The sequence below is a fragment of the Salvia miltiorrhiza genome, chromosome 7 (assembly GCF_028751815.1).
Source record: "Salvia miltiorrhiza cultivar Shanhuang (shh) chromosome 7, IMPLAD_Smil_shh, whole genome shotgun sequence".
Taxonomy (NCBI): domain Eukaryota; kingdom Viridiplantae; phylum Streptophyta; class Magnoliopsida; order Lamiales; family Lamiaceae; genus Salvia; species Salvia miltiorrhiza.
Window position 1 is genome coordinate 57,022,602 of NC_080393.1, and position 15,247 is coordinate 57,037,848.

Consider the following 15,247-nt stretch of genomic DNA (forward strand, 5'->3'; position numbering starts at 1 on the left):
CTAATATTTTTAAGGCTAAAAAAGTTTAAATAATGTGTGTGAAACACGTTCGTATAATAATAATAATAATAATAAATCAAAGATGGACAATTTTACCCAAATAGGCATCACATTCTCAATCTTCCCTATTATGTAAGATATATTATAAAAAAATACTACCATGATTTAAGTAGTCACCTTTTATTATTTTATCTTTCTTTAACTTGCTTTCTTTATTGTTTTTGAATTATATATAAGCTTTAATGTACTTTATCCAAATGTGAACTGATTCATTTGGTATTTGATTATTTTTAAATGACATTTGGTCTTTAATTATTAATAATTTAATATAGTAATTTAGCATGAATCATGGATCCTTTCACGTACGCATAAAATCACGTACTACGTCATATTTATGACGTATATACGCATAACCTTTTTATAAAATTAAAAATTTAGGTCACGAAATTTATAATATGGCCGAAAGTGTGGGATCGGATAAGCTAAAATCAAATCACTAAAAAGAAACTTAGCATCCAAGAAAGATTTGTTGATATTCTACTTTTGAATTGTTTGAAAATCATGTGTGTATTATAATAGATTAGCTAATTAAGACTGCAAATGCACCAAGCTATTCCAACTCCGATTTTATAAAAGTTTATTCGAGCTCGTTAGACAAATTCTAACTCTTATCTCTTAAGCATTGATTTAGCTAAAAAAATATAAAATTATTAATTAAATACTACAACTTATACTTTTATATTAAAACTAGTACATTCACTCATGCGATGCACGGCGAACATAGTTTTGCATCAAAATTAAACGATGTAGCGAGTGTGTTAAGCGATTAGGGGTTAATGTCTAAAATCGAAGGTCTTGGGTTCGAGCCCCTGTGACGCGGCCTTTAAATTTCTTTATTTAATCATGTTAATTTATCAAAAATAAATAAATTAAATGATGTATCAAATAAATAAAAAATAAATAGTATCAAATATAGTTAGAATATAAGTAAATGTAAATTATTTTTTCTTAAAAAATAAAATAATCTACATCAATTACTCAGCAAAGATCCTTAATTTTATTTTATAATTTTGAAAAGTATCATTTTTAATTTTCCATCTATTTGATGGAAAACTTTATTTTCTTCCTTAAAATTATAGAATAAACACATCATTCAAATTAAAAGAAACGAAGAAACAATAAAAAAAGAGTTTTCACATCACAATATATAGTTTTAAAACATAAGCTAATCATGCATAAAATTAATTTTTTCTAAGTTAGCTTATTACCTATGTCATCTTATTAGAAAAGCTTCCATTGATAAGTAGGAAAATAAATTATAGTATTAGAGTTTATTAGAATACTAATAAAAGAGTTGAATAATTATTTGATACCAAATCAAAGATCTTGCATTCATCTTTAATTTAAGATATATATAGAATATTTTTTATAAATAAAATTTGATTTTTTTAAAAAATCATCAAAATATGAAAAAGAGAATATGAGAGAGAGAGAGAGAGTAGAAAATTGAAGAATACGTATGATAAAAGAGAGGAGAGAGGAGCGAGAAAATATATGGGATATGGATTTGTTGAGTTTTATAAATACCCATTGATTGATTCTTTAATTACAATTTTGCTACAAACTGTGTTTTCATATAATAAATAGATTAGTAAGTAGTGTATTATTGTTAGTTGTTACAAGGAAATAAAAAATATATCATAATATTGCAATTTAAATATTTTTAAAATAATTAATATTTTGTATTAAATACTATAAATTTAGAAAGCTCATTTGAACTCGATTAAATTTAACTCGTAAGCCCTCGTCTCAGTTTGGCTTGATAACGAACAAATCTATAGTTTGCGAGCATGATATGAATTGAAAGAAATAATATCAACAACTTTTTTATTTCAACTTACGAATATGACATGGTTAAGTAATGAACACATCAACGACCATAGTAATACATTATTGTTAAATTGACTTGTATTTTCATCTTATGACTGTTGTTAGACTTGTAATAGACAATTAATCATAAAATAAACAAGAAAGTCTACGCCCAAGTCTTCCATGCCATGTCCCACCCCCTTGTTGTCCTTTTCTTTTGTTATACTACAATAGTTGCCTTCGATATACACTAATTCTTTATAGATGTGGTCTTGGATACACCTGAGTGTATTGTACAATCGGGTTACACCTTCACTTAAATTTTAACCCGCACTCTGATTTGAATACATATCCTAACCTAATCCGTACAAACAATACTATTTTAGATACGGGTCAACCCAATTGTACGGTACACCCATGTATATCCAAGATTTTGTGTTCTTTATATCAACCGACTATAAAAAATATAGACGAGTTTTTACTTATTAGGGTGCGTTTACTTTGATGAAAAATGAAAGAAATTTTATATTTTCATTAATTTAATTTTTCACCATTTTCACATGTTTATTATGATGAAAAACAAAAAATATAGGAGGACAGAATATTTTCTCGAACAGCTTATTTTTTTCCTAGTACTGTTGAATAATATTATCCTATGATAAGGGTGTGAAAATATTTTCCAACATTTTTTCTTCTTTATCCATCATTTTCAATAAAAAATTTACAACCAAAGTAAACGCACTCTTACAATCGTATTCCGAGTCTTAAAATAACTAAACACGAATACCCTCAAGGATGAAGCCGTGAGTAACGGAGTCATTATCTACTTATCAACATTGAATCGAGAAGTGATGATGATGGTTAGGCCTCTCTTGGGCCCAAATCAAAATTCCTTAGCCACCACTTATAAGCAAATAAGAAGCAACCATGAAGCTTCTCTCTACATTATAGGAAGCTCACCAAGAAAAACCCCTCCCACTGAGCTCTCACTATCACACACACTTATATAGCAAACATCAATGGATGCTCAGTTGATGATCATGGCTGATGATCACAGCTACCCCATCAAGCCCGGCTCGTCTCTCGGCCAGGCCCACGAACCGGGCTTCGAGGTTTCAGATTTCTTTGAGTTCAACGACTGGATTGAGGAGGCCCCGTCGTTCTCTTCTCCTCTCTCCGCTGCTTCGTATGATTCTCAGAATCCGAGCTATACGCCTAATGCCGGCTCGAGTTGGAGCAGCAGCAGCAGCAGCAGCAGTTTTCTTGAAGGGGCCATCACTAGTAAGGCTATACATGAAATATCTAACTTGGTTTTATAGCAAAAGAGAGTCGTCTAACACATTGTGTTTTAGTGTTATCAGGAGACAGTGGCTGTGGGAGAGAGAAGGAGAAAGTTGCTTTCAAGACCAAGTCTGAAGTTGAGGTTCTTGATGATGGTTTCAAATGGAGAAAGTATGGGAAGAAGATGGTGAAAAACAGCCCAAATCCTAGGTATGCATATGTTAATCAAGAATCTATATTTTCATGCAAAAATCTATGCATGTGTATATAAATATTTCATGTAATAAACAGGAACTACTATAGATGTTCAGTAGAAGGATGCCCTGTGAAGAAGAGAGTAGAGAGAGACAACGAGGATCCACTCTATGTTGTGACAACCTATGAAGGCATTCACAACCACAAAGGTCCTCATCAAGTGTGATTTTCAGACATGGAAAATCTTCACACAAAAAAAATCTATATCTGTACTATGTAGTAAGTAGTTTAGACGGCCCCGGCTAATTTTAGGAGACGACGGGAGCTCTCAGAGTTTACCTGAGTTCGTAGATGATGGTGGGGCGCTCTGACCATGTATGATCAACAAACCTTCAGTATTTTGGCTGTTAGAAGAAGTTCATTTTGTATGATGAACACATTAGATTTTTTCTTGCATTTGATATGAATAAACTCAAGTTGAAATCAGAGTAAGCAGAAATAATCATGCCTTATGTAGTTGTTTCTTGGAAAGAGAGAGAGAGAGAGAGAGAAACTCCAGCTAGAAATGCTACTCAGTAGAGATTCTAGAGAAAACATAATGGATTCATAATTTATGAGGAATTCTGTACAGTGATGCTATGTGCAGCCAATCTTGTACATTTTTCAACAGATTTTCATGCTTAAAAACCTATCTATATAATATATGCTGCCCCATTTCAAAGAATTAAAGAAGCTAGTCTAATTCTGCTCCTTTTCATCACTAGGCAGATTATATGGGAAAAACTATATCAGGATTTCTTACATGAACATTTAGGGCAATCCTTTCATCCCATGTAGTTGCTTCGCCTTCGGTAGGAACAGATATGCTCCACAAAACATCTTCTTCGGATTTCGCCTTCCTCACTAATCCAGATGATGATCTTACAACTATGTTAGAGTTTGAAACAAGATTCTTCTTGGACCTTGCCATGCCACTCGAGAGCAACCACCGCAATCCAGATTGGTGTTGTCTGCTACTTCCCCAGACCGGCTTATTACCATGTCGTGCTACATTGAATCCAGCAAGATGGACTTCTGAGACTTTGAACATTGGTTGATAGATATTCTTCCTATTCTCTTCAGAATCAGCTTCTTCACCCTCGCGGTCAGTCATCTCTGGCTGTGGTGGCAAATAAGCCCGATTCGCTTGAACCAGAGCAAGCATAGGGGAGCCCACCATCTCATAGTTACGTAGGGGATCTCTAAGCTGCACTTTTAAGCCCATTCTGAAGTTTTCGCTGAAAGCACCGCCACTCCTACCTAACAGCTTCACCATTTCATCGTCCATTTTGAGCTCTTCGCTGCCCAATTCTAGAGGCTTAGCACCATGAGCTGCAAAAAGCTTCGACATATTTTCATGATTGGATTCTTCAATATGAAGTTGACCTGAATCCAACCTCAGCCATTCCTCCAATGACAAGGAACACTTGATTAATTCATCGGCACCAAGAATTGAGGAGGTTGAGGCCCCAGAAAGATGGCTCATAATGCTTGTAGGAGGTTCTTGATCTGGCATGCCCGACTGAATCTTTAGCCCTTCAACTAAAAGGCTCTCAATGTTGGTTATGGCCATGGGAACAAGATCTTCTATCGACACAGAATCAGAACCAATCTGCTCTGCACTGGAGCAAGAGTATAGGACAGCAGAATGTTGATATTCAGCTGTTTTCTTCTCAACAACTGACTCGCCATCATCAGATTCCCGTTGTTCATCGCATCTATAAAAGTTCCAAAGTAAGAACAAAAACAAGAACAAAAAGAACACACATGATTTTCAGAAATATATATATCGAATGAATTGAGAACTACATGCCAATGTAACGACTCTAGAATTAACAGACCTATTGGAAGCATCTGATGCCGATTCTGCTTCTGCCAGCACTTGCTGTATTGTCTTCCCTGTGACATCTTCCAGAGGCATCAATTCATTTGCCTGAAAACACATCCTTTCAACTCCTACACATGCCCAACATCGTAGCATTTCCAGTGTCATAGATCCCATTGCTGAGGGTAGCACAACGGGAGCAGAGACTTGCACGATTAATCTAGCACCATTATTTGCATTTCTGAAAAGCAAGGGATTCATTGACCTCGAGAAACCACCGTCCTTTGTCCGAACAATTGGACCTTTGCCTTCCACAATAGGAGGTAAATGTAAGGGTTCTTCGGGAGGAAGATAGACCGGACTTCCAAATCCACCAGAGGTAGCATGTGGCGAATACTGAAAAGCCTTCTCAGTCAGACCCCACTGATGCATTAAAGCTTCTGTTTCCAAGTTCTCTAACATTTCAGCATTTCTTTTGTCCCTTAAAGATCGATCTAAACTACGGTGATTCTTTTCGACATATTGAATGGGAAATGATACATCAAGATCAACTGCAAATGCCGCTTTCCCATAGCCTGTGGGATTAAAGCTACAAGATTCCTCCTCTACCATCAGATCAGCATCGAGAACAGAGCTTCCCCAAGCTACAGGATCCTCTTCACACTGTCTGAGGAGATCTATTGGCGAGTCATGGCCACTACCAGAAACTATATCTTCTTGATCCTGGTCGATGCTCAACATGTTGAGAAAATCATTTTCTATTGATTCTGCAAGCACAAGATCATCCAAGCTAAGTGATCTCCTCAAACTTTGAGCTCTGCATCTAGACTCGGATCTCATGTACACCCGATGCTCATTGTATGTACTTCTATCTAACAAAGAATCTAAGTCCGATGGTTTACATGTTAGTAGGTTAATGAAATCTGAATCAAGTTCTTCAAAGGCTAGTTCAGTAATATGTGTGCTATTATCTCTGTGTTCTGGTTTGTCTGCTGCATACTCATACTCATCACAATTATCTATATCAAGCTTTGATTTCCATTCGATATACTCAACAAAACTGGTCTCCTCTCCCTTGAAAATCTCAGCAACATCAATTGTTTCAATTACAGAAGAGTCAAACCTCTGACTACTACCACTTTCTGGTTTTATCTGATCCTTCAACGATACCTCTAAACCCTGCTCAATTACACCAAATTCGGTGACATCAAACTCGTGTCTAGTTTGGCCACCCACATACTCAGACTCGGGTGAAGGGTTAGACATTGGTTTCCAGGAGTCTACATGACCGTAGAAGTCAAACTCCATGGGATCACCCGTCTTTTTCTCATCAAATTTCTGATACAACAAAGTAACAGATTGAGAAAGTTCTGTCCCTTGCTGTAGGAACATTTCATCAAGTAATTTTAAGTTTGCCGATTGGGACTGTTGATAAGACCCTCCGCGTGACATCAATGGAACACTACCAAGATTGTTAGGCTGGTTAGTTCTACTAATATCATAGTCAGAAAGATGATGTAGTCCACCTTCCTTAGCAATATCAGGAACTTTGGCAAAATAACCAGGCTCAATCGACCTACCATCAAAGATGGAAAAGCCAAAGCTAACATTTAAAACTGCACCTTTAGCCGGACCTGTGAGCTTAATGCCAGTAGTCCACTTTCCTGAGCTACTTTTATCCCCTGTTAACTCATCCAAGGTAAGGGGAAGTAACCTCGTTAGATCAACCCAGCGACTCCCTATATCAAGCGTTGGTGCACCTATAACTGAGGCATGAAGCAAGAAAAGCTTGGGATCATATTTTGCTGTACCATGGGGCCCAGTTCTACCTACGTAAATAGTGCATTGGTGCAACAGAGTCTCTTCAAACTCAGCCATTCCCGAACAGACCTGAGCAGGGCGAGTTTGCAAAATATTGGCCTTCTGTTTCCATGTTACGCACAACTTAAGGTTGTTGAAGTACGGTGGCAATCCTTCAATACCATGGACATGCAAGAAAAAACAACAATTGAACCGATGATTCCGGGCGTGGGTCAAAGCCTTTATGGGCTTCCAATTCCATATTGATGATTTCTTGTCCTTATGTAATGAATCTCGAATAAAGACATTAGATTTGGACTCTGAAACGCCAATGTTAGTTGCCACGTGTCGATGGTGGTCATAAGTTGAATTAAATGCATCGCGCGGGCTTTTATGCAAGTAAAGGGCTTTGCTAATTTCTTCAATATCACGCAATAGAAGCCCGCAGTTTAGATCTTCATCGCCACTTTTCTTGGATTCAACTTTGGATGACATCCCCTTCACTTCTTAAGCAAAATTCTCTAAGAGCATAAATATAACTCTCCTATATAAAGAAAAATAAAACAAAAATCGAAATGAGCTCTTATCTCGAAACAAATAGAGCACCAATTAGGCAATTACGAAAGAAGATTCCAGCTGATTTACCAATGGAAATCAAGATAGCAGCTAAATCAATTCCAGTATTTTCCCCTCCATTATTTTCTTAGATTCTCTTAGCTAAAATAATTCACCAATTTCTTATGTGAATCGATCCATAAAAATTCTACACATTCACTAATCCCTCCTGAGTGATTTCTTAAAGAAAAAGAAAAAAATCATGACAGAAACTCTCATCTGAATTTGTTAAAATAGCCAATTACAAAACGAAGAAACAAATTAACAACAATCCATCAGAGAACCTGAAGAACTCAAATCAATCAAACGAAGCGAAAAGCAAAACACGTTGATCACACTCAACAGAAACCTCCGATTCAATCCGAACTACAATTGAATCAATAACAGAGTTCAAAATCTTCAATCAACAGCACAAACAACAAACAAAAAAACAAACATCACTTGTATATAATGAGATTCCACCAATCATGCAAAAAAAAAAGATTAAAAACAAAAAACAATTATTGAAACTTACAGAAGCTGAATCGAGAAAAGACTAATCTCGTTGACAGCTGAGCTGAATCGACTCTCCTTTTCCTTCCCGAAATTCTTCAATTTTTACCTAAATTGAACTGGAGATTTCCAAATTGTATTCACTGTAGCTGATTTGGAGTTTTGGGCCCAGTATATTCCCCCTTCCCTCTTCGGCTGTAGTGATGAAGAAATGAATATTTTGTCTTATTGTCGGATTACCTAACGCAGCCTTTTTCTTTTTCATTTTTTAATCCTTTTCTTATTTAAAAAAGAAAAAAAAAAGTGTGAAAACGATCAAAGATAGGAGTGGTTAATGTGAGTCGAGTTCGACTCCAGTATATATTTTTCAGCAACTTTTATCAAGAAATAAATTGAAACGCATTCACGTAATCACGAATCAATAATCATCATATATTTATTGATTGAGAAATAAATATTTTACCAACAAGGTGATGTACTTCATCATCAGTTCGAGGCCAAGATATGATTATTGAAGTTTACTTTAAAGTTGGGTTAATTGCTTGTAAATTTACGAAATTCAGTGAAAATTTATTTTTAATATTTTCTTTTAAAATTTTAATTTAATACACCAACATTAACCCGTTGTTCAATTTTAACAACGATCAAATCTCCTGCGAATTAAAACACACGTGGCTATGACGTGGCTTCTAGTTTCGGAGTCCAGATCTGGTGCGCCTCTCGCTTCATACACGAGCCACATAGCACCCAAATCCTCCGTTACTTCCGCTAGGCCGCCGCACCGGATGAGGGTTTTCAGGGAGGGCGCGCGGCGGAGGAGGATGAAGGAGATGAGGGTTTGAAGAGGAACATAGGAGAAGAAGAATTTCAGAGAGGGAGAGGAAGGGCCGCGGGGTGGTGGCGGAGGACGAAGGAGGGTTGCAAGCTTAGATCTGCAAATTGTGGAGGAAGAGAGAGGGCGACGGGCGACGAAAATCATGGAAGATGAGGGAGTGTGGCGGGAAGAAGAGAGAGTGCGGCGGGGCGGCGGAATAAGAGGAAGAGCCACGGGCCTAGATCTGCAAATCGTGGAGGAAGAAAGAGGGCGGCGGGCGGCGGAAATCATGGAGGAAGAGGGAGGGCCGCGGGGCGGTGGAGGAAGAGGGAGGGTCACGGGCCTAGATCTGCAAATCGTGGAGGAAGAGGAAGGGCTGCGGGGCGGCGGAAAACGTGGAGGAAGAGGGAGTGTGGCGGAAGAAAGAGGGAGTGCGGCGGGGCGGCGGAGGAAGAGGGGGGCGGGCTGGGCGGCAAAAAACCATGACGTTTTAAGCTTCTCTAAAACGCTGCGTATTATTCATCGGCGAACAATTACAAAAGCGTGTGCCAGGAAGTCACGTCAGTGCCACGTGCATTTTTTAGTCGTTGGAGATTTAATGATTGTTAAAATTGAACAACGAGTCAAAATTGGTGTATTAAATTGGAATTTTGAAAGAACGTGTTAAAAATAAATTTTCGCTAAAGTTCGTGAATTTACAAACAATTAACCCACCCTTAAAGTTGTGTACATTTTTATGGATATTTCCATAATTTTATTCGAAATATATACAACTAAAAAAGTCAACTCCAGGTATAATATTTTGAATATGAATGATGAGAAAAATTATGTGCGACATGCACATGTGTATGGTGTTTCATCTCTTCTCGACATTTTCGTAATTAAAAGGTTTTCAAAGTAACAATCAATCGAGTTGAATTAAGGAAATAAATAGTTAAATTCTTTTATTTCTAAGTCTGCGTACACTAATGACGATCAACGAATTACTTAAATTTAAAAAAAAAAAAACAATAATTAACAAAAAAAATATATGGGTGTAATAAATAAGCTCATAACAATATACAATTAAAAGTCAAATTATTGGTATAATACTTTAAATTTGGATTACGAGAGAAATTCCCGTAGAAAAATTGCTATACGTATAGTTCGAGCTCTTCTCGTCATTCTCGTAGAAAAGATAAAAATTAAACTTAATAACTGATAAAAAAAAAAAGATAAGTGTGTAATAAACAAGCGCATAACAATACATAAGTATTTTTTTTTTCTTTTTTTGGACGATGAAGCTTAGTCTGTTGGTAAAACATTTCTCCTCCAAACAATAGGTCGAGAGTTTGAGTCATTTAAAAAGCTAGAGTGTGAATGTGTTTTTTCACATTTAAAAAAAAAGTTAAATATAATACTTTAAATTAGGATAATGGGAGAAATTCACGTAGAAACAATTACGTGCATGTCGCGTGAAGTTCGAGCTCTTTTCGACGTTCACGTAACCAGAAGCGTTTCGAAATAGTTGAATTAAGGAAATAATCAAATAAACAAGTGAAAATTGCACCTAAATACACAAACTTTGTCGAAAATCCATATTTGACGTGAAGTTAGGAATTTACATTTTAATACACCAATTTAAGAAGTTGTTCAATTTTGACACATTTTTCAATTCCGGCGACCGGCATTCTGACGTGGACGCCGGAATGCCAATGTCGCAGCCACGTCACACACCCACTCTCTCTCACTCTCTACACGTCACCTCCCCCCTCCCCCCGTCGGACCCTCCCCCTCCCCAGAACCGCGTCGCACCACCGCCGCCGAGCCCAGCCTCCCGCCGTCAGCCACTTCCCCCTCCCCAGAACCGCGCCGCACCACCGCCGTCGAGCCCCACAGCCACAAACCCTCCCTCCCGCCGTCAGCCACTTCCCCCTCCCCAGAACAGCGGCGCACCCGCCACCTCCACCAACCAAACCAACCGGATTTCCCACCACCACCGTCGATAGAGAGAGAGTGAGGGGAGGCAACTGGACAGCGGGGCTGTTCGGCGGAGAGAGCGATGGCGGCCTCAGCCTTTGAGGTCGACCGACGGTCCAGAGAGGGTGAGGTCGACGGCGGTGGTGGCCGAGGGCTGCTGCTGTTCGTCTGTCAAGGAGAAGGGCAGAGGCGAGGATGAGGGAGGCGGCGATGGCGGCGGTCCGGCTGACTGCTGCTGTCGGCTGGAGCAGAGGGGGCGAGTCCGGCGGTAACCTCACCGAAAATTGTAGGAGAAAGAGGGTTTAGGGATTTAGAGAGAGTGATTTGTGGATTTGGGAATTTTTGTGAGAGAGGAGATAAGGGGGACAAGCGAGAGAGCGAGAGTCGGGGGAAGGAAGGAAAGACAGAGAGAGCGGCGGCGGCACTCGCCGGCCGTCTGTCGACGGGAAATTGAGAGAAAAGGGGGTGAGTTTCATGAGTTACTTCATCTGGTTCGGTTTTGAGAATGAAAGAACGGGATTTGAGTGAGTTTGATGAGGGGAAGAAGGTGGTGGTGGCAGCTGGTGGCGATTTCGCCGGGAATGGAAGGCGGCGGCGCCGGCAGGAGAGAAGAGGGAAGAGAGGTAGGGAGAAAGAGGGTGGAGGGCGGCGAGAGTGATGAGAGAGAAGGGGGAAGGTGACGTGTATAGAGAGAGAGAGAGAGTGGGGTGTGAGAGAGAGAGAGTGGAGTGTGTGTGTGTGTGTGACGTGGTGATGATGTGGCATTCCGGCGTTCACGTCATAATGCCGGTCGCCGGAATTGAAAAATGTGTCAAAATTGAACAACTTCTTAAATTGGTGTATTAAAATGTAAATTCCTAACTTCGCGTCAAATATGGATTTTCGGCAAAGTTTGTGTATTTAGGTGCAATTTTTCCAATAAACAATGAATTATTTTCTTTATTAGTGTGTTGTTGTTTGGAATTGAGTACCCCCCTTATACTGAATTTTTAAAATAAATTTCTTTTACCTTTCAAAGAAAAAGTCTAAATACAAAAATGTTGATTGGAATTTATTGCAAAATACTTTAACAATAAATAAACTTATACAATTGACGAAAAAAATAAAGGTGAAATTTCGTCAAAAGTAAATAAATAAAAATAAGGGTGAAATAAATAAGCCCATAATCAATTGTTCACTAATCACGAGTCAGATATAAAATATTTCCTACAATTCAAACACTTGACCTTGACTCTATTATGATATAATATGCTCAATAAACTCGTGTCTTTAATTAATTGACCAAACAAAAATTGGATTGATGATTGATCTTTGCCATCACTAAATAGGGTAAAACGATAATATTTCTTAAAATGTAATAATTGCATGAAATCAATGAAAACAAAAGGTCAAGTTCAACTAATTAATCAACATAGTTGCAACTAATTACATTTTGGATATTTTTATTCTCTTAATCAAGATGATTTCAACTAATCAGTTATTCTCAATCGATCCATGAATTTCAATAATCAAGAAAAGCTTGTGTTATTCAATTACAATAAAACACAAAGTTCAAAAACCTCACACACCCTTTTAGGTCGGAGGCATATGATATGACATACTTCTTCAAACTATGCTACACACCTATTGTGAGCACCACCGACGAGGATGCCGAACGAGATCGCCGCCGTTTAAGTTGAATCGGCCGGCGGTGGCGATGCTAACGTCTGCTCCTACCCCTTCGTTGGCGTTTCAAGTCCAAGACAACGACAGATATGTTATCCCCGCTCCCTTTCTGAAGGGCACGGTGTGTGAGAGCCTCGGCTGCTGCTCGTGATGCAGGATCCGCGCCCTCGCCTCTCTCGGATGGAGGTGTGGCCGCGTTGTTCCTGTGCCACAGCTGTAAAACCCTACGTGCGACGTCACATGCCTCCTCATTCGTCATCTCATCCCATAAACCATCACTGGCTAGAATGAGGCACTCGTCGTCTCTAGTGCGTGGAACGACCGTCACCTCCGGATCGGAGATAACGAGGTGCTTCAAATATCGATCTCCTGCAACGGAAGTCGATTTGAGGGACATTGGAGGAAATTTAAGAGAAACTAAATAATGTAATGAGAGTCTTATGTGAGACCGTCTTAATTAAGCATCAAGATCCGGATTCAAATACCAACAAAATTACAAATATGCCACTATATATGGGGTTTGGATCCATGATATCGACCCGTCTTACGAATTTTGACACATTAGACGATCATACACAAGTTTATGTCAATAAGAAGAACGTACCGATAGATCTAGACATAGCAAGAACTCCGGAGACACGACATCCGTCCCAGTTGAATACCTTGCCTCCGGCTGCTTCGATTCTGGCATATTCGTCTTCCCTATCGGGCTAACAGATGGAAGAGAACAATGTTAGATAAGTTGATAAGTGATTTGTCAAAGAATCTCTACTCGAGGCAACATACTACCTTGTGATCCACGGATAGGGCGACGGCTTCTCTCCCACGGCAGAGAACAGCCCTCGAATCACCACAGTTAGCCACTATTATATGCGACGTGCAAACTATGGCAACAATAGCAGTCGAGCCAACAGTCTCCCGAGCAATGGGTGCACGACCGCCTCTCCCTCCAACCTCATCATCCACCTTGAGAAAACATCTAGTGAACGCCCTCGACCACAGCTCTTCACGATGTTCCCTTCTATCTCCTCCATCACTTAAGTCTCTAACGATCATTTCAATCTCTTCGGCCAAAGCAGAGTGAATACGATCCCTACAATAATCTGCAACCTGAAAATGAACTCAGTCTAATCAAGAGGGCTCCTATTTTAGTGTAGTGTTTGTGTGAGGAGATGGGGGAAACGAAGAGATACCTGAGCGCCTCCATGGCCGTCAAAGACTCCAAAGAAGTGCCCCGTCACATGAGTCACAGGGGAAGTGAGTCCATCAGGAGGGCGATCAACGAGCATCTGAAGAGGGATTTCCACAAAATGTGGTATGATCGACACTGCATCTTCCATATCCGGTCTCCTACCAGACACGGACGTAAGCCCCCAAAGTGGCACGTAGCTCACCTCAAAAATACTACGGCTGGCTCTCCCGTTCAGCCCTATGTCCAACGGCGCAGCATCTGTGGATGATCTCGAGCTGGTGGCACCATCTACAACCTCCTCTCCATTACCAACTGCTACAGACAGAGATCCACTAGTGTCGGAAACAAGCTCAACATCGCTTCTACTATTTCCAACGTCTACAAAGGGCGTCCCGGTTTCAGAATTCACTTCAAAACCTAACACATTATCCCCACATAAACTACTAGCATCACTCTTCACAGATAGGCCGTCAAGATTCGGATCACCCTCCAATAACAACGAGCCATCTTCACTCTCTTGCCTTATACCGGTAGGTAACCAGTTTTCATTCTCAGACGACACCCCACTCCTATTCCCTTCAGAATCCAAGTAAACCATGGAACTAATCTCACTCCCCGAATCACCCAAGGCACCATCCTTATTCCCACCATCTACACTCGTTGGAGCTTCAATCTCAGAACGCAAGACATCATCCATCAGCTCGAAGCTCATAGCACTCGTGCAACTTCCAAATCCCGGTATTGTGAAATGTGGAACAACCTAATCTAATAGGCACCATCACAACCTCTAACTAAATAGCAAGAGCTATTTAAACTCATTGTTAACACTAACTCATAGCCCCTTTCTCGAAAAATCCATGAAAAAACTAGAAGTAAAAGCTCACATTCGAATCAATCAACATTGAAATTGTACCTATCCAACGATCAATTGTCTCGGCAACACACAAACAACGTAAGCAGCGATACTCAAAGAAAATCGAGCAGAAAGTAAAGAACACAAGACACCAACAATGGTAACCCAGTTCGGTGATAAAACACCTACGTCTGGGGGGCCTCGCCCAGTTCAAACAGTTCACTAGTGAGGATAAGAAATACAAAGGACTTACACGCGAAGACTCGATCTTCCTAGCCTCTATTTCTTCCCAAATCGTCACCTATGTGAACTACCAAGAGCAAGATAGAACTCACTCTTCACAAACGTGATTGATACTCAATCCACGTTCCACACAACAACCAAAAACCACTCCAACAAAACAAAGTACAGATCACCAAACATAAAACCAACTTACGCTTTCAAGGAAATAAACTGTAAAGCAACAGCACACACTCCCGAATTGTATGCTCGCTGGATGCACGAAAATATTCTCACAAAGTAAAGAGAATGAACGAAAAAGCAGCCACCTCCTATGATCGACAACAGCTCTTTAAATATGAAAACCCTTGGCAAGAAGTAGAGAGACCATAAACTGCAAAACCCAACCAACGCAGGGCCCAAGAAGGG

General features: G+C 39.5%; 3 protein-coding genes across 4 annotated transcripts; 1 reads left to right on the forward strand and 2 right to left on the reverse strand.

The window, feature by feature from the left end:
- Positions 1–2,673: 2,673 nt before the first annotated feature.
- Positions 2,674–3,831, forward strand: LOC130995050 (probable WRKY transcription factor 50). 2 transcript variants are annotated; one of them, XM_057920200.1, is made up of 3 exons: positions 2,674–3,150; positions 3,222–3,360; positions 3,442–3,831. In XM_057920200.1, exons 1-3 carry the CDS (start codon positions 2,889–2,891, stop codon positions 3,569–3,571), a joined length of 531 nt encoding a protein of 176 aa, XP_057776183.1. In that variant the 5' UTR covers positions 2,674–2,888; the 3' UTR covers positions 3,572–3,831. The 2 variants fall into 2 exon arrangements, with proteins under 2 accessions (XP_057776183.1, XP_057776184.1); XM_057920201.1 differs by having other exon boundaries at positions 2,678–3,150; positions 3,231–3,360.
- Positions 3,832–3,927: 96 nt separating this feature from the next.
- Positions 3,928–8,369, reverse strand: LOC130995049 (protein PLASTID MOVEMENT IMPAIRED 1-RELATED 1-like). The gene is made up of 3 exons (XM_057920199.1): positions 8,139–8,369; positions 5,226–7,553; positions 3,928–5,102 (listed from the first exon to the last, which is right to left on the reverse strand). The coding sequence occupies exons 2-3, from the start codon at positions 7,502–7,504 to the stop codon at positions 4,115–4,117; spliced, it is 3,267 nt and encodes a 1,088-aa protein (XP_057776182.1). The 5' UTR covers positions 7,505–7,553; positions 8,139–8,369; the 3' UTR covers positions 3,928–4,114.
- Positions 8,370–12,366: 3,997 nt separating this feature from the next.
- On the reverse strand, positions 12,367–14,659 carry LOC130995051 (protein phosphatase 2C 50-like). The gene is made up of 4 exons (XM_057920202.1): positions 13,748–14,659; positions 13,344–13,664; positions 13,159–13,264; positions 12,367–12,923 (listed from the first exon to the last, which is right to left on the reverse strand). The coding sequence occupies exons 1-4, from the start codon at positions 14,456–14,458 to the stop codon at positions 12,589–12,591; spliced, it is 1,473 nt and encodes a 490-aa protein (XP_057776185.1). The 5' UTR covers positions 14,459–14,659; the 3' UTR covers positions 12,367–12,588.
- Positions 14,660–15,247: the final 588 nt, after the last annotated feature.